The sequence below is a fragment of the Schistocerca serialis genome, chromosome 4 (assembly GCF_023864345.2).
Source record: "Schistocerca serialis cubense isolate TAMUIC-IGC-003099 chromosome 4, iqSchSeri2.2, whole genome shotgun sequence".
Taxonomy (NCBI): domain Eukaryota; kingdom Metazoa; phylum Arthropoda; class Insecta; order Orthoptera; family Acrididae; genus Schistocerca; species Schistocerca serialis.
The window spans coordinates 442,460,917-442,481,257 of record NC_064641.1 but is presented as its reverse complement, the minus strand read 5'-3'; the positions used below and the strand labels follow the sequence as shown (position 1 = coordinate 442,481,257).

Sequence of the window (20,341 nt, the reverse complement as noted above, 5' to 3'; positions counted from 1 at the left end):
GGGGTGTTAAAGGGGGCCGGGAGGGAGGGGAAGGCAGAAAGAGGTGGCAAAGGGACAGAGGTATAGAAGGAAAGAGGAGGATGGAGAGAGATGTTGGTGGAGGGATGGGGCGGGGAGAAGATAGTAAAACGTGTATAACTATCAAATTCAACATATCTGAAAAACTGTGAACATCAGACCTCTAGAAACACATGTTGCATCATATAAAAGTAGAAACACAAATACCACTAGCATTAGCATGCGAGGAAAACGACTTATCCTATAGTCACATGGAAGATGAGCCATTTATCTGCTACTTTAACGGAAATAGAGGCCTGAAATTAGATAGAAAATTTATGTTGTTCAGCTGCAACTGTTCGTTTGAAACGGATCCCTCTTCATAAGCAAAATATTTAAAAATCTCTCATTTTTCAAGCAGATTCAGCCTATAACCTTTACTTTCCTTATGCAAAAGTTCTGTATCTTCTACTCTCCGTGGTATGTGTTGGAGAAGAAGTAGACGTTCAGAAAAAGTGGAACTGTGCACATTTCCCCCAACTTTACTTAGCGGGTGCTCTTTGTATCTTATTTAAAGGGTATCCCTCTCTGTCCTACATAATAATTGGGCAGTCATTAAATGTAATTTTACAGACACCAGAGTTTATGAAACAGTCTACTCGTGTTCTGATAGAATGCGTTACTTTTTGTTTTAGGCTACTGTTCACAGAGAAAGCAGCTTTGCAGCCATATTTCTTCATTTTTCTGGGTTTGTGGATGACATGAGTCAGCTGCAATGATATTATCTGCAAAATTAGGTTTACAGAAAATGCCAAAGTTGATTTTGTTGTTAATTAACCTTAGTTTCAAATCCAAAAAGATTACTTTCTCTGTTAATGTTTTGTATTTCTTTTGTGAAACTGACTTTCTCATGATAATTGTTAAAAGCGTGGAAATTTGTTGATCTTGGTCACTTACATTAAACATTATGAGTATGTCATATACGTAACAAACGCAGGAAGGGCTTACTGTTGACAAAGTTTTCATCTAATCCATTTACAGAAATATCTGCTAAAACTCCAGCAAATGGACATCCCCTATCTAAACCGAATGGTTCCCCATACAGTTCTCCATTGAACTGAAATCAGTTGTAATTCAGTACTGTCTGAAATAAAGTCAATAGTTCAGATACTTGAAGCTGTGCTAATTTTTTTATGTCACAGTATATTATTTTCAATACTTTTGAGAGTGAAATTTACCAACGTTAGTATACAAACTTATAATGTCAAAGGAAATGAGAGAATGAGGTGCAATCTATCATTTTTAATTTATTTGTTAAATCAGCACTGTTTTTAACGGAATGATTCTTTTCAAATACGAAAAATTCTTCGATTTTAGTGTGAAAAAATCTTGCTAGTCTATGGCGTGGACTGTGTATCCCGTCATCAATAGGGCTAATCAGGTTGTTTTGTTACATACTGCGAACTGGCTTCCCAAAGCAGTGGGTTTTGGGTTCGTGAATTAAATCATTCTTTTCAGATTCTTTCGTGTGATTTTTAGTTGTACCCAAAATATTCCTGATATATTTTTCTAATTTAGGGGAAGATCCTTAACGATTTCGGAGATGCCTTTTTCATAACGTTTCGTTCACTTTTTCACGCGATAACAAGTGTATTTCGTTTATCAGCCATCATGACTCGAGCCTCACTGTTCTTCAATTTTCGGTTAATGTTAGTACTAGTGCTTCTTTCTTTTTGTTACAAATGCTTATTTTTGGTTAGCTTTACTTCTTTTTCTAAAATTCCACTGTACTCATGAAAAACTGTGGTCAGTTGAGATTTCTCTAGTTTACCAACATTAAGATCAACTTTAAGATCAACAATAAAATTATTTACCTTCTTAGAGTCATTTAGCTTAGGTACAAAATTACTTTTCAAACCTTTAGCTAACATAGTATTTTCGTGATTTGTGAAAATTGTAGATGTTTCATTTATCACTCTTTAGAAAAATTTATGTTCACAGTTATTCGCTACTAGTGTTGTACACGCACTGAAGGTAGATGTTTTATTTCTCAGTATGAGCAATTTACGTGCGTGGCTGACTTTAATTTCATTTTTGCGGTTCAGCAACTAATCGTTAACACCACGCTAGATACTGTGCGCTTGAACGTTATAAAAGTCTGTGAATGCCCTACTTATTTTGAGAAAAAGTGATTCAGCTTCTTCGTTTATCCAGCCTTCTTTCTTATACAGTTCACTAATTCTGTTAATCATAATTTACTGATCTGGCTTAAACTGCCGGTACTTTATTGCACTACTGAACATTGATGTTCGTAAGTCCTGAGATAATGAAGCATTAGATGGACTCTGCTTTCTCTGTAAACAATAGCCTAAAACAAAATTTAACCCATTCTATCAGAACACAAAATGATCGTCGCACAAACTCTGGTGTTAATAAAATTACATATGATGAATGGCCAAACTACGACGCAGCACAGAGAGAGACCTTTTAAAGCAAGATATAAAGTGCACTGTTATGTAAAGTTGGGGGAAATGTGTAGTTTCACGTTTGTTGAACATCTGATTCTCGTCCAACACACACCATGGAGTCTAGAAGATACAGAACTTTTACATAAAGAAAGTAAAGGTTACAGGCCAGACCTGCTTGAAGAATTACAGATTTTTAAACAGTTTACTGACAAAGCTGTGTCTATTTTAAATGAGCAGGTGTAACTCAAAAATAGAAATTTTCTAGATAGTTTCAGGCCCCTGTTTTCGTTAAAGTAGCTAAAAATGACTGGATCTCCTATGTGACCATACGACATGTCAGGCTTGTTGATGCTAGTGGTACTTGTGTTTCTTCTTTGTCATGATGTACCATGTATTTCTTGAGACTTGATGTTCACAGCTTTTCAAATGTGTAGCCCCATTCCCCCATCAACATCACTCTCCATACCCCTTTTTCCATCCGTCAATCTGCCCCCATTCATCTCCTTTTCCACTCCCTCCCCCCCCCCTCCTCTTCCACCCCCCACCCCGTTGCTCCTTTCTTTTATTGTGTCTGTTTACACTATTCAGTTTTACGTTAATTCGTTTTTACTTCAATGATTTCCTGTGGATGGTAACTTATTACGTGCAGCGATGTTATTAATTTTTAATACTTACATAGTTAAATTGATATTGTCTTTTAATTTTAACCTTTGAAGCAAATTTATCATGATAAACTACCAGTCACTATCGCGCACCCTATTTGTGCATAGTACTATTTCCCTCTTTAGGTAGTAACTATCCGTAGCGCAAGCCTTGTGTACGTAACGTTAGTACAATTGCTGTACAGTGGTAAGGAAGTATCATATCACGAGAACCATGTTCTGCATGTTTTAATATGGGTGTGATACTTTATATCTGACTGACGTCTTTCGTCTATATTTTTACGTCCATTTGTCACAACTTGTAATCCAGTAAGTCTGAATATGTATTTTTATCCCTAACGGGATATGACTGTACCTCTGTATACAGGGTGTTACAAAAAGGTACGGCCAAACTTTCAGGAAACATTTCTCACACACAAATAAAGAAAAGATGTTATGTGGACATGTGTCCGGAAACGCTTAATTTCCATGTTAGAGCTCATTTTAGTTTCTTCAGTATGTACTGTACTTCCTCAATTCACCGCCAGTTGGCCCAATTGAAGAATGGTAATGTTGACTTCGGTGCTTGTGTTGACATACGACTCATTGCTCTACAGTACTAGCATCAAGCTCATCAGTACGTAGCATCAACAGGTTAGTGTTCATCACGAACGTGGTTTTACAGTCAGTGCAATGTTTACAAATACGGAGTTGGCAGATGCCCATCTGATGTATGGACTAGCACGGGCCAATAGCCGTGGTGCGGTACGTTTGTATCGAGACAGATTTCCAGAACGAAGGTGTCCCGAGAGGAAGACGTTCGAAGCAAATGATCGGCGTCTTAGGGAGCACGGAACATTCCAGCCTATGACTCGTGTCTGGGGAAGACCTAGAACGACGAGGACACCTGCAATGGACGAGGCAATTCTTCGTGCAGTTGACGATAACCCTAATGTCAGCGTCAGAGAAGATGCTGCTGTGCAAGGTAACGTTGACCACGTCACTGTATGGAGAGTGCTACGGGAGAACCAGTTGTTTCCGTACCATGTACAGCGTGTGCAGGCGCTATCAGCAGCTGATTGGCCTCCACGGGTACACTTCTGCGAATGGTTCATCCAACAATGTGTCAATCCTCATTTCAGTGCAAATGTTCTCTTTACGATGAGGCTTCATTTCAAAGTGATCAAATTGTAAATTTTCACAATCAACCTGTGTGGGCTGACGAGAATCCGCACGCAATTGTGCCATCACGTCATCAACACAGATTTTCAGTCAACGTTTGGGCATGCATTGTTGGTGATGTCTTGATTTGGCCCCATGTTCTTCCACCTACGCTCAATGAAGCACGTTATCATGATTTCATACGGGATACTCTGTCTGTTCAAATGGCTCTGAGCACTATGGGACTCAACTGCTGAGGTCATTAGTCCCCTAGAACTTAGAACTAGTTAAACCTAACTAACCTAAGGACATCACAAACATCCATGCCCGAGGCAGGATTCGAACCTGCGACCGTAGCGGTCTTGCGGTTCCAGACTGCAGCGCCTTTAACCGCACGGCCACTTCAGCCGGCGCAATATACTCTGTCTGTGCTGCTAGAACATCTGCCTTTACAAGTACGACACAACATGTGGTTCATGCACGATGGAGCTCCTGCACATTTCAGTCGAAGTGTTCGTACGCTTCTTAACAACAGATTCGGTGACCGATGGATTGGTAGAGGCGGACCAATTCCATGGCCTCCACGCTCTCCTGACCTCAACCCTCTTGACTTTCATTTATGGGGGCATTTGAAAGCTCTTGTCTACGCAACCCCGGTACCAAATGTAGAGACTCTTCGTGCTCGTATTGTGGACGGCAATGATACAATACGCCATCCTCCAGAACTGCATCAGCGCATCAGGGAGTCCATGCGACGGAGGGTGGATGCATGTATCCTCGCTAACGGAGGACATTTTGGACATTTCCTGTAACAAAGTGTTTGAAGTCACGCTGGTACATTCTGTTGCTGTGCGTTTCCATTCCCTGATAAATGTGATTTGAAGAGAAGTAATAAGATGAGCTCCAACATGGAAAGTAAGCGTTTCCGGACACATATCCACATAACTTATTTTCTTTCTTTGTGTGTGGGGAATGTTTCCTGAAAGTTTGGCCGTACCTTTTTGTAACACCCTGTATAGATAATAATGTTTTCACTGTTAACTGGCTTAGGTTCTGAAGAGGACATTGTTATGACCTTGAAACTATGGTACGGTGTTTTAATAAACACTCCAGTACGCAACTTATTGGCTGTTTACTATGTCTACAAGAAGATTTCATTCTACTGCTGTTTATCAAGCTATGTACAAAATTTAGAAATTTTTACCTGTCCAGGTCTCGAAGGCCGTTTCTACACATATATGGACATTTCTCTGAAAATTCTCAAAACAGGTTCGCCCATTGCTTTTGCTAAATAATGTGACAGAATCCATCTAATGCCGGATTACCTCACTGTTAAGCAGTGCTATAAAATACCGGCAAAAAACGAAAGTAAATTGTTGAAACTGAGAAATAAACATCTAAATTGTTTTTACAACACCAATGGCCAATAATCGTGAACATAAATGTTTTGAAAGAGTTACAAATAAAATAGTATAAGCTACACACATCACGAAAATGCTGTGTCAACTAAAAGTTTTAAATGTAATTTTGTAGTTAGTCTAAATGACTCTAAGACGGTATATAATTTTACTGTTGATCTTAAAATTAATCTTGAGGTTGCTAAAACAGAGAAATCTCAACAGACCACAACGTCTCATGAATACAGTGAAATTTCAGAAAAAGAAATAAAGTTAGCCAAAAGTAAGCATTTGCATCAAAAACAAAGAAACCCTGTTTTGAATGTGTCAATCATCAAGCACCTGACAATTGAGAGCGAAAACTTAATGCAAAAGAATATAAAAGAATCCATAAATCTCAGCGGAAATATTATGAATACCTTTACGAGTCAACTGAACAGTTCGATTAAGAACTAGAATTAAAAGTATGTCTGCTTCCAACATTTATATAGTAATGAAAATGCTTCTAACAGATTTGGTACACAGATCTTCAAAGTATAGTTATTACAGATGTCAAAATGTAATTAAAATTTCAACGTACATTGGCATGTCTGGATTTCATGTACTACTCACGCGTCTGTTGGTTCCACTAATAAAATGGCAAAGAGATTAAGCTTTTAATGCGTGAATAATTTCCATTCTCTGTTAATTAAGAATTGATTCACAAAGAACGGGAACTTTCAGCTCTTCGGTTGAAAGTTATTTTATCTCCTAAGTGATGCAAAACTCGCTAAATGACTGTGTTGCTTCACCAACGATAACTCTTTTGAACGCAACCAGTCTGACAGCAGAAGTTTGACAGAAATTAACCCTATGGCTGGATAATTCCACATCGTTTCACACACGTGAAAAAGACCTTTCGAATTTGAGAAATTAGTAGAACTGCTATTACAGGAAAAACGTTTATTAAGTCAGGTGAAAAATGCATTGAACAGAGCACTTCTCTTTGCCTTTAGGTATCTCTCTGACATTTCAGACTTGTCCAGTTTTGTAGTATCTGAATGTTGATGTTTAGCTGAACAAGGCGGCTAAAGATGTAAGTATTATTTTTCTTACTAGGAGGTGAAAATAAGGGGAGACAGAGCTACAGACTTACACAGTACGTTGTTTTGCAGCCGGAGCTGCCATGTTAGATGACTCAAAACATTAGCGACCTACGCTTACATGGAGATCGTTTACGACTGCTTTTTGTTCGTAGTTTCTTTCGTATACACACTACAATTGTTTTAAATACTAAATATTACAGTGCTTATGCTAATAACATAGTGGCAGTAATATATTTTCAGATATTTTTCTAGCCTTGAATGCGTAATTGATTCAGTACAGATACGTAATATGAACCATTTGCCCTCGTAAACGTAATGTTCTTTTTGTTTATACACTTCAGATAACCAAGGAGATGTGATGTGAAATGGATGGTTTCACACTTCATTTAAATCCTCTTTTACAGTTTTTGTGTCGATAACTGAGGAAGCTAGAACTCTGTAAACGATATTTGTTTGGTTAAATTTTTATATATCGATATTTCGCTTTCAGGCAGTAGCACAACAAACCGAGAAGAAAAGGACGTCTCCTGGATAGATCTTTAATGCGCTATACCATTAAAACTGCATATTTTGCGGAGTAAGCAAATAGAAATACGTAATCCACCAAATACAGCACGACGGCTACGGACACTGTGAAATTGAGATTGCTTTTATTACGTGATCTGAGCACAGAATATGTGATCTACAGTAGTTAGCCCATTACAGCGAACGTAACAGACGGGATCTGTTCAGCCAAGGACAACGTGACTATTCCGTCGCCCGCACACGCAACTTAAAAATACATACAGTACAGAAATAAGTAGAGTTATAGCTTTTTATACAGTTTTGATTCTCCTTTTTTTTCGTCAGAGATGTGGTTATTCTGGGATGTAAGACGGCATCTTAAAATGATACGACTGATGCAATGGCACTGCTACTCTTTTTTGAGAAAAATATATGGCTTTTTCCAAATACATCGTGGTTACATTATTACGATTTCCGAGGTCGTGTTAGGGCTTGGACGTAACAACAGAACTTAATCGTAGAACATTAAAGTGGAGGACATTGTGACATTGTTACTATACTACAGTCAGTTTTACTACTCCACATTTTATTCAGAGGAACTCAAAATTTATAGTTTATGCACTAGTTAATTACAATTATAAGGTCTACAGTGGCATGTCACATACAAAATTAGTACTAAATATTCTATTTTAAACGCTATATGACAATTATGCTGCTCAAAATGTTGGCAGGACCCACGAATTGATACTAATCGTAAATTTTAGGAGGTTTAGTGATCTAGGGATAAATCGCTAGGAGTGAAGCAATAACTTTCATATTCTTTATTGTTACAAATACTTCGCTGATAGTCTACGAATAGATCTTGATTTCCAGAAGAGTGGTTAAACTCATTCGACTTTATTTTCCTGATATCTCGCGATTCTGTTTTGTTGTTAGGTCGATACATAAGAGGAGAGCTTGAATTGGCAGAAAAAGATATAGTTCTGGCGACAGACTGATCCACAGCGTAGCCAGAGGTCTAGGTTATGTTAGAATGCAACAGTTATGTTGTCAGTTGGTACAGAAAAATCTGGGGAAAGGTAAAACAACAAAGGCCGTGAAATCGCAGGAAATCAGGTGTTCGGTGACATTCACCGAAGGTCGAAAAAATGCTTCCTTGAGCCCGTTGAATCTCGGCCCGAGGAAGTGTGGTTCAGAATAATAAAAGAAAAAATCGTCCTTTGTATGACTGTCGTCAATGACAGCTTCAGTTCACACAACACTCTAGGTACTGAAGGTTTTAGTCTTAAAGTGAAATGTAGTGTGACCTTCGCTCTTACGAGAGATCGTTCCGTTCACTCACAGAAGTGGACAGCATGTGGCAGGATGTCAGAGCTGCCATCCCACGAAATGACAGAAAGAAGAAACCTTTCGCGGGTTACCTAGGTACGTATATGTTTCGTCGAGCACATCGCCAGAAAGAAATTTTACATCACCTTTTTATGAAGCGGGTAAAGTCTACGCGTTCGGTGGGATTGTAACGCAATAATTCATTCGAAAAATGTTCAAATACAATTAGCAACTACAATTCCTTGCGTTCTGGGGGAATTGGCGCCTTCAATTTCCTCAACATTACAGGTATGTCACAGAATCGCTTTGTTTGGTACCGTACCTTGCTTTGGAATATCTACTTTATTCATGTTTTATTCTTAAGACTTTTTCGCTGTTCATGTGTTGCGCACTGTATAGGTGACGATACAATTGGCTGATTACGTAACGTGTAACGTGCTCTCACTCTAATTTCTGGTTGGCTAAGGAAATCATGTGTCTTGAGCTCAAGTTGTCTAACAAAAGCACACCGTACCGCGCAATCTTCAGTTCACGATTTCCGAAGCTATAGTACTGTACTTGGTGGATTTCGAATTTATACTTGCTTATTCCGCAAATATGCAGGTTCAGAGCTACAGCGCATTGAAAATCTATCCAAGAGACGTCCTATTTTTTCTCGGTTTGTTGTGCTACGGTGCCTGAAAGTATTATACCGACATGTAAAAATTCTACATTTTGTTTGTCTCTGGTTTCTTCGTTACGCCATAAACGTGTGCAATGAGAAAAGAAGTAAGCAATGCATGCTGTCATGTCTTGTGGATGTCAACAAAGTGAAAGATTCTTGAAATAGAAAGGAACTGATCTTCATGGAGGCATATCTCTATACAGAACTGAGTTCTTATTTTACTAGAATGCCAGTTCGTCAATATAATTGCAGCTTACACATCTTCTCAGTTTGAAATCGTACCTACGAAGGAGCATTGAGTATGTGTCCAATAATAACAAATCATTGTAAATTCACATTTGAAAGAGTGTTCCAGCAATTTGCAGTTCGGTAAGTGTTACCAGCAGGCAGTTATGGCGGTATTAAAGAGCATTTAAACTAATACTTCCTATATTAGTGCACAAGACAGCACTGTCAATAAAGGAATGGCCTCATTAGCCTAGACCCGGTAAAATAGTTATTTTGCTTCAATAAGTATGTAACAACCAATAATAATACTGAGACGTCATACAACCTGATGGACGAATGAATAAATAAAATAAGCAGTTTCATGTCTTCTAGTATTTTTTAATTCTTATATCCATCATATAGGAGATCAAATTTGTTGCAATGTAATTGTCAAATACACTCATGGACATAAGTGAACATAATAAGAAATATTACGCAGATTTCAAGGATACGCGAGAATAACGATCAAGGTCCCTATAAGGATTTTTTTTCTTTTTTTAACTTATGAATGTCCTCGAAAATCTGTGCTTAAACTTTGATGTACTTGACGAAATGTCCAGAATCTGCTCGCTGCTGAGGAACATCCATTTTCTACTTGAGGCTCCTTTCATGTTTCCTCTTATAATGCTGTACTTTTATATTACTGAGTTTCCAGCAATACTGGCCAGTCAGTCACCCATACTGTAAACGGAGTTCGAACTGTTATATTGTGTAATAAGAAAGAAAAGACTGATATTAAATTCGCCAGTCCAAAGTGGACTAGAAAAGAAGTTTTTCTCAGTAAGTTGAACTCAAATACTCATACATTGCTGTTAGCGAGAATGTGAATAAGTGAAATGAAGGCGTCAGTAATGGCCGAGAAGATGATGAACATTACGGTCCTGTGTAGAATACAAGGAAAAGAAAAATTTTGGGGCATATTTCCGGTTCTTCAAAAAGATTCGGGACATCAGTTACGTTGCAGGTGACGGTTGTAACTGCTTACAGTTGATATGTTTTCAGAATATTAAATGGAATCCTATGAAACCCAAAGCTCACCTAACTGGACTTGCGATCAGCATAAATTCTGTGAATCGAAGAAGTCCAACATAAAGTCCAGATGAAGGTGCTTTCTTTCGTATGACTATAAGGTGCGTATTAAGACAGCTGGACAAATACAGGAAGTTCAGGTACGTCAGCCAGCTTTCTTGGCATTGCTTGGCATCACTAACAGACGTCTTATTACCCTTAAAACAGGATTGTCGTTAGAGATATGAAGGATCCGTTTACAGAGAAGGAACCTATGGAAAGCAGCTGGATATAGTGTTCCTTATAACAGCACAAACTATTACATGACTACGTGTATGTGGGTTTGAATATGGTGCCAATGAGGAACCTAAGGTGGTAGCTAAATAAAATTACAGCGGTTGGGATCTACTTTCTTCATGTCAATTTTTCACATCATGACAATTCGCCTTAATTATACTTCTATGGTTTCTTGCCATAGAGGTACAACACGCGTCGTTGTCATGACGTCACAAACTTAAAGCTGACGTCTATCGTGTTAGTAGCCCCAATCATTAGCTTGCGGTGAGGTGCTTTGACAAATATCCCATTTGCATCATTTACATGTGTAGCCTACTAGTCGTTCTAATTATAGTCTAAACTCTAACTTATAAAAGAATCACATTACGTTCCTTAGTGGACTCGTTCAAACGATATTTTATACGCATTAACTTTAGTTGCGTAGGTTACTTTCACTATAGCGTTTATATTTCTGTAATATGACTCTAGATTTCCCACAAATGAGCTATAAGAGTGCTCTGGTTGAACGCTATGAGAAAGAAATATTGCAAACTACCAAAATGTAGCAAAATATTTTCTCAGTATTTTTGGGAAAAGGTCATAGACGAAACATCAGTTTCATCATTCCGTATTAAGGAAAATGATGGATTAGGAAATTAGCCATTTCATGTCACACACTTCGGTTCTTAGTATTCTGAATGTGTAACAAAAAGAAAGTTACATTAAGAAGGCGAAATGCATCGTACTTATGGATCAGATATGCCTTTAAGACCAGAGAAAGGTTTGAAAATGCCTTCCTGACTCTGTGTTATTCATGAAAACACTGTAATATCTACTGTTTAAGCAACTACTGCGTCGACACGACAGAAATTAAGAACAAGAAACAGCTGTAAACATAGTTTGCTAGGGTTTAGGGCTAATAACATAGAGGCAATGTACAGCATAAGTCTGTAACGCCGCCGCCCCTTATTCCACCTCTATGTTTCTTACCTAAATGCAACAGGGCTAGAAGTAAATGTCACGAGAACTTAAAGCAATTTTCTATCCTGCTCCCACATGATCCTACTCTTCCAATATTGATACGAAGTCCAAAGCTAGAAACAAGTAAAGGATTCTTTATCAGGTACAGACCTGTGGAAATGTGTCGAGGTAGGTCAGCACAGCACACATAACATGTAGTTTAGAGTAATCTTGTTGAAAAGTAACGTCACAGACTCCTCAAATGTAGAGAAAAACGCATCGGAAAAGTAGCGGTCGCTGTCGAGTTTATCGGGCTACATAACAGCGTCCCGTACCATCACGCTAGGTACTGGATGCGTATGACGACAGCCAATGCAATATGACAATGTTCCGCACTGATCCATCCAATGGAATGCCGTAGGCAGAAGCGGAACTCATTTGTGAAGGCGACGTGGTGTCACTCCTGTTATTAGCGTTGTCGATGGGCACCATATTGCCTCTCTTTGGTGCCGCGTCAAAAAAAGACGAGGTCGCCGCGCCGATCGTGGTGCCCCATACGTAGTCGCACTGTTCTCGTGGATATCTGCATTGCTGCAGGTTCGTGACGTGGTCTTATTATTCTCATAGCAGAGTAGAACATGTCTGCCCTCTCGGGCAATAGTCGTCTGCGGCCGTTGAGGTTCTGTATGGTGTTGAGTACGATCCCCCGGAGCCCATTGAATCAGCATTCGCTTGACAGTCATCGGATCCTAACCAATGGGAGCAACACTGTCGCGAAACGATAAACTGCAGTCTCAGTACATCACGTTCTAGCCTCCGTCGTATTACGCGATTTCTTCGTAGGCGTTTCTCCTTCTTATGCGAGGTACAACACCAACTTCTCGCGAACAACACTCAAATCGTCCGTGAACGAGAAACCTGCTACTTAATCTTTACTTATATATAAAAGGTACACCGTCCAGTCCCATTAATGTGACCACAGGCTACGTTCGAAGTCAACTTCACTCACCGTCGGCAGGTGGAGCACTGTTAGTTGAGTGCATATAAAGTGTCTCGGGGGGCGGGGGTGGGGGGGGGGGATGGGTTAACGTGAAAACAGTGCAGTCGCTGAGTGAAATATGGAAACGAAGCGATTTCTCTGACGTCCAGAGGGGCATGATCATTTGCTTTCAGACCAAGGATAGAAGCCTTTCCGAAAAGGCAAAGTTTGTAAACTGTTTGCTTGCTGCTGTGGTTGAAGTATATCGCGACGGCTGTGGAGATGTGTGCAGACGAACAGACATGCAACTGTTGAGTAACTGACTACCTAGACTATCCGAGGGGTTACGTATAATCTCTCCTCAACGACCGTTGAGCAAACATTACTGTATATGTCCGCCCCCGGTAGCCGAGTGGTAATAGGAAACAGTTGTGCCAGTCCCGCCTACATCACATCCACCTCGCTGATTCACCCTTGTGTGCCACATGCCAAGTGATTGACACGGATGAACATTGTTTCGAATGCGGGTCGGCAAAGGACGTTTGGTATCTGGTGTGTCAGATATTGGCTTTTCTCACACGCAATACTCCCGACAGGATAACTACCCGATCACTTCCCCAGTGAGATGTATTTCTCAAGAGCAAAAACGAACTCTGTGACGTGGATCAGCGGCCACGCTGTTCACTACCTATTCGGTAATGGTGAAAAGACAGTACCCGATTTTTGGTATTACCTCAACGAACGACATTGTGCGATCGTCAAGAACCCTAAATAAAGGCAATATTTTCCTAATTTTCTTTGGAGCGCATTCCATAATCCGCCTCGCAGCTGGATTATCGATGACATGAGAAAATAACCATAGCACCTCTTCCCAGTTCCTTTTTTTATGAGATTGAACAAACAACGGAAACAACACAGCAACGAGACGACAGTCAACCAAAAATTCGCAGCGGACTATAGTATGGAGCATCCTTTGTCGTAACGGGACGACTTCCTATTATTCTGTTCATGTAGCCGAAGAGGAACGGCCTTCCTGTTATCCATTTGTATAAAAATAAACTAAAATAAAAATTAAAAAAAAGAAAAAGAAAAGTGGTCACCGCGACAGAATGTCAGTCCGCAGGGCCCGAGTTCGATTCCGGCTGGGTCGGAGATTTTTTTCGCTCAGGGACTGGGTGTTGTGTTGTCCTAATCATCATCATTTCATCGTCATCAACGCGCAACTCGTCGAAGTGGCGTCAAATAGAAAGACTTGCATCCGGCGAACGGCCTATCCGACGGGAAGCCCTAGTCACACGACATTTACATTTACTGTGTATGAGCTTCCGCAATAGGTGCCTGGTTCATGCACCCATGCTGACTGCTGTTCTTCAGTGACGAACGCCGATGGACGTCCACTGAATGAAGACAGGAGGTCTTTTCATATTAATCACGTTTTAAGCTTCATCGGACAGACGGTCGTTGGCATGTTCAATGTGAAACGCCTGAAAGCAATTAAACTCCAATATCCTCAGAAGCGTTCGGATAGAGGGCATTCCCCAGGTGATCTCGTCATTCTGGAAACCACACTGGATCGACACAAGTAGGCACCTATCTTTGAAAATCGTGACGACACCTGTACCCATTTAGTTTATCTTCAGCATGGCATCCACCACTTGGACAATACAACGTGCCAATAACTGGCAGTGTAAATGCGTAGTTCGAAGGGTACAACAACGATTTTACTGCACTGCCCTGGGCAACTAACTCCCCGGATTTTAGCCCAGTCGAGAATCTGTGGGGCCATCCCGTTTAGACTGTTCGCGCAATGGATCCTCAATTAAGAAATCTAGCGCCGCTGACAATACCACTGGAGCCGGCATCACTCCACATCTCTGTCGGTACCTTCCAGAACCTCACTGACTCTCTTCCTGCATGCCTCCTGCTGCAAAAAGTGGTTACTCAGGCTTTTGATAGGAGGCCACATTAATGTGATTGGGCAGTGTAGATGGCAGATGTAGTGTAGATGTAGTCCTTCCTACTTGGTGTGATTGCCGTGAAAAGCCAACATTTGCATATTCAAGCACGTAGTACATTTCATGCCACTTGACGCTAGTTCATGCCATCTTCATGTCTTTTTTTTTTTTTTTTCAATTTTGACAGCCAGCAGTGTGTTGGGGAATACAAATTTTATAATTGACATTAAAACAAATACAATTTTCAACTCATATATAGTCGATTAACTAAACACCTTTTACCTTAGTTGGCGATTTAGCCCACTTTGTGAAAACTTTTACACGTTGTGGACAGTTTTGTGAAAGGTAATCAGGTCGACAGCAACGTGTGGCTGCAGCAGCGCACGTACCCAAGTTTAATGAAGACGCCGGAGGTGATCATCAGAACGTAGTCGAAGGGCACCAGATACGTCATGGCGATGGACACCGACTCGAAGGCCGCAGCGAAGAACCAGCCTGCGAACGGAAAACATCTGTAACTGCCCATTGTTAGCCTCTGTCCGAGGAGCCGTAAACAATATCTTACAGGTTTTATATCTCTCACCAGGGACAACGCCTAGACGCAGCAATGTACGTGTGGGCAGGGACGTATCCGCGGAAGCGTGGGGGCGAGAGTTATGACAGCAGCAGCCCAGTCTGTGGTCGGTTAAAGTAAGAATGAGTGGGAGAGACTTGTAAAGAAACTGGAAAAGAGGCGATCCGAGGTCAGATTAGACTCCGTGTACTGAAAATTCAACAGAAATTTACAAAATGAGATAGCAGATATGCTAACCTACCTAGTGGGTGTACAAATCCTCTACACTGCAGAATAAACAATGAAAGGAATACGTAAAATGGATGCATGACTTTGATTAGTGGTCTCTCGGCAAGATGCGAGAGATGGTAGAACGAATTAGGTAATGCTATAGTACAAATAGTGTTTGAAAGAACAAATAATGATTCGAGTGTGAACTATCATGATTCGATAAATTGTGTATCATGGTACGAAACTCAGCGAGAGCTGTCATAATCAGTAAATTGACGTATATCAGTGAAACAGAGTGGTTACCACCAAATTAACGTAAAAGAGCTATCATTACTCTGCCAAAGAAGACACGGAAGTATAAACGTGGTAACTTTCGAAATATCAGTTGGCCAATCCATGTTTCTAAAAGGAAATAATATACAGAATACCAGAAAAAATTTCACGAAAGCTAAAGATAACACAAAAGCAGGTCTGAACTTACGTATAATAATAGAAAGAACGGTGAAGAAAAAAATCTGGATACTATCACAGCACTTGGGGACCTAGGGAAAGCATTCCACACAATAATAAGAACTAAATCCTGAGTAGAGTTAAATAACATAGAAACGCGAATATTATAGTACATCACATCTATAGTAAACGTAGTCAAAATAATGAAACTGATAGGCTTAGAAAGATAAATCATGGTAAGAACCGTACGGAAAGTTTACTCTGGTAAGAGTTATCAATTAAAAAACCGATTCAGTATTTAAATAATTTTATTATTACTTGCAAACATCAGTGTCAAGGACACAAATCTTCATCAGATAGCTTCATTACATCTGTATGATGACATGATACGTGAATTTGATTTTCATAGTGCCTCAGATTGAAATAATCGCTGTTTTCCCGGAAATCTACGAATCACGCAATAAAAATTGGAATGTTGAGCCACTTTTCATTGCATTATTTACTTACAATAGCACATTACCAAAGTTCCTTTATCCTGAAACACGGAATGTGACACCATCTTTACATGGAAATCAAACAACGATATCTTATCCTAACAAAATGTTTCATGTTGATATATTGTATATCGCATGAAACTCACATCAACGCACTGATGTTCTTTGTTGTTCAAAAGAAAATTAGGCTACACAGGTCAACCACTAAATTAATGTAATATTTTTAAATCGTTTCATTTTTATTTGCCAGATTTTGAAGAAACCGTTCATCATCCAACGGCTGTAGCACTTTCAACAGACGGATTCATGATCGCCTGTTGCGTTACTCTGATTTCCGTGATGGAACTTGAGGGAACAGTCAAAGTTTTGTTCCGAGAATCTACATATTCATGTAGCGTAAGATAAAATGTTGTTACATTTCACTGTATAATCTGCTTTTAGTTACAAAACACAAACTCATTCACCATTTTCACATAGAGACAGCACTGTTTGTCACAGTATGTTTCGTTATGAATTCATGTGGCTATACCAAAAACATTATCCGGGTAGTAAAGGAAACCGATGATAAATTTCGAAAGGGAATTAAAATTCCGGGAGAAAAAATAAAGAGTTTCAGATTTGCTAATGACAATGTAATTCCGACAGAGACGCCAATGATCTTGGAATATCAATTTAACGTAGTGGATAGGGTCTTGAAAAGAGTTTATAGGACAAGTAAGAGTATAACAAGGGTAATGGAAGGTAGGCGAATCAGATCATGCGTTGCTGAGGGAATTAGATTAAGAAATGACAAACGAAAAGTAGTAGATCCGTTTTGATATTTGGGTGGAACCAAATAGCTGACGAGAGGGTACAAAATACAAACTGGCAGCAAAAAAGAAATTCGTTTCTGAAAAAGAAAAATTTATTTACACAGCATAAAAATTTAAGTGTAAGTAAGTCTTTTGTGAAAGTGTTTGTCTGGAGTGTAGTCTTGTTTTGAAGAGAAACATGGGTGATAAGAAGTCCAAACGAGAATAGGTGTTTTCGAAATGTGATTTCACAGAACATATCTGTATGTTACAAGAGTAAATTGAGTAACTGATGAGGAGTTACAGAAACCAAATTAGGAGAAAATCGAGGCAAAGGAACAACTTGACGAAAAGAACGGAGCAGTTGACAGAACTCTTTCTGAGACGTCGGGGAATCTAAATTTGGTGATTGGGGTAACAATTACATGGGAAGAACAAAGCTTGACAGCAGGAAGCGTATTCAAATGGATGTGTGCTGAGGTAGTTATGGAGAGAAAAAGAGGTTTGCACAGGAGTGACTATTATGGAGAGCCGCATCAAACCAGTCTCCAGAGAACAAAGTTTTCGGTGTGCGAACGCGTCCTCATGTTTTGTACAGACCAACGCTACGGCAACCGTGCCAAGTAAGTACATCACCCCGATTGCATTCTCACAACAATGATCGAAACGTTGATATATGAAACAATGTGATGCCGTTGTCACGAACCGTACTTTGAAAAGAATTTTTGGAAACGGCTGCGGACGCGGAAGCCTACGTTCGAGCTTGTGGGTGTGTTGGCAGCAGTTATCTCGTATCGGCCCATTAGTATTCAACTGATTTAAGTCTATTGTGTAGAAAGGCACACGTGGCGCCGTGAAGAGTACTCACCACAGGCGGTGGAGACGTTCTGCGTGAGCACGGCTATCAGGGCGGTCATGGTGAAGGCGTAGACGGTGTTCCGCAGGCCGACCAGCCAGTACGCCACCACCACGAACAGCACCGGCTCCAGCACCTGACCCGGCAGCTGTGGACCGCGCCGACCCTCAATATACAGCGGCTCTCGTAGATCAGGGAAACATTACAAAATATGCACTAGTTCGAGCAGCTGGTATGAAACCTGAACACAACGTTGTTAACACAGCAATGCCGCATATAGCCACAACATGAAACCCTCTCTCCCCATCCTCATAGAGAGATATGCACCAAGTTTGAAAGCAAAGTGTCTCGTCATCTTCATAGAGCGATATGTAACATGTTTGAGAACGTAGTGTCAGTTGGCATTTTAAAGGGTGGAACATAGCAAACAAAGAACAACAGTGTAAGGTCTCATTTACTGGAGAAACTGAGATTTAGAATTGTAAGATCAGGGCGTGTCATCTTAGAGGGCAAAAATAATGTTCGTGATTTTTGTGAATTATGGTGTCCAAAAACGTGCCATTTGATGTGCAGTATCCTAATTTAAGGCATCGATAAACTTCTAGCTGGGTAAATTTGCGCTTGATTATATTGTATATTGAAATTTCCTACAAAAGGGGGAATTTTGCTCAAAACTTGGTTCAGTGAACTAAAACAATTTCCTATATGTTCTGTTTCCGTTATCAAATTCTGAAAACACTTTCTAAAAATGTAAAAAGGTTCAACCAACAACGTTCATCGAGTCTTGCTGCGATTCGTTCTGCTTGCTTCCTGACCTCTGTGTGTCATTCTCGTTTCTCATGAGGATACACTTTGCCAGAGGCCTCTGCTACTTTTTTCACACACCTCTGTATGGACTGTCCACGACATGGCCACTTTGGAACTATCATTGGCCTTTGAAAAAACTTTCGTATTCCTAAAGTTTTGAGTTTTCAAAAAGTGGAGTTTCATATATATTTTTTGACGAGACTATCAGTTCCAAAAGTGAAGTTGCATTTGGATTTACTGCAGGTATTTCCCTACCCCGAAAAGATAGGTCTCCTGACTTATTATCATCTTCATTCCTCGATTCAGCTATCTTTTGGGCCCCTGTTATCCTTTCTTCTTGCTTTTCCGAGCACAAAAGTGTCTGAAGCACCATTTTACTAAACGTGAACCACAATGAACGTTGGATTGTTCGCACAACATTATCTGCTACTCACTTCATCTGAGATTTGAGGAGCTTCAGTTGATAAAGGATGTGGCGGGAGCTGACCGTTGTGGCCGAGCGGTTCTAGGCACTTCAGTCCGGAACCGCGCCGCTGCTACGGTCGTAGGTTCGAATCCTGTCTCGGGCATCGACGTGTGTGTGTGTGATGTCCTTAGATTGGATAGGTTTAAGTAGTTTTAAGTCCAGGGGGCTGATGACCTCAGATCTAAGTCCCGTAGTGCTCAGAGCCATTTGAACCATTTTGATGTGGCGGGGTCCTTGCATCCAGGAGAGCTTTGATTTGATTGAAAACCAACAGGGATAGAAAACGTCAACAGTGTACTCCACAAGCAGTTCTGACATCTTCAAGTTGTTACCTTTAAGGGCATGTTTTGAAATTCATGTATGACAAACTTTAGTTACAGTTATTACCCACCGAAAGTGGCTTACAGGAGAAATCTATGATAACGCCAGATCAGCTGCAAGTGCACCTGTCCCTATAGCTTGAATTATCCTGTAACGCTAAGCCTGGTCTGTAGAAAGCGTTTTGGCAACAATGTCACTAATTGGAAACATTGGCTCTGGAAAGGATACTCTGACAAATGAGGGATCTATTTCAGTTCTGTTTAACTAACAAGCATGTTGTCGTTCATACCACGCCACTTGTTATTAAAGAAAGTTATTCATTAGACTGCTTGATCAAGTGCCGCATAGGTAGCTCGTGGTATGAAGAGCAGAAACCAACCAAATGAGTTTATGATTCAACTTTATCTCAGTTCTGTGCATGACATCTCCTTTCCAACTTGTATTAAAAATTCGTTGAGTCACCACCACTCCTTTTATCAACGCTGTTTTTCTCTAACAAATACACAAGATGGCCAGCAATCGCTTCAGCGGACTTTCTCTGGAGTAAAATGGCAAAGACATCCTCCACTGGCTCGGAGTGAACAGTCTAATGCTCTTCTTTCGCAATACGTGTAAACTGATGAGTTACCTGTATCCAACAGAACTTTATTGCAATCTTGGCGTCCATCAAAGAAGATACAA

The 20,341-nt window shown here is 40.1% G+C and overlaps 1 protein-coding gene across 1 annotated transcript in view; it reads right to left on the bottom strand.

Annotated features, from left to right (window-relative positions):
- LOC126474527 (protein scarlet-like) overlaps positions 1 to 20,341 on the bottom strand; it is a 392,530-nt gene that overhangs the window by 38,415 nt on the left and 333,774 nt on the right. Inside the window, exons 12-13 of the mRNA XM_050101997.1 lie at positions 18,079 to 18,214; positions 15,081 to 15,186 (exon numbers count right to left, since the gene is read on the bottom strand). Coding sequence (XP_049957954.1) covers positions 15,081 to 15,186; positions 18,079 to 18,214 — 242 coding nt within the window. The remainder of the gene's footprint in view (positions 1 to 15,080; positions 15,187 to 18,078; positions 18,215 to 20,341) is intronic.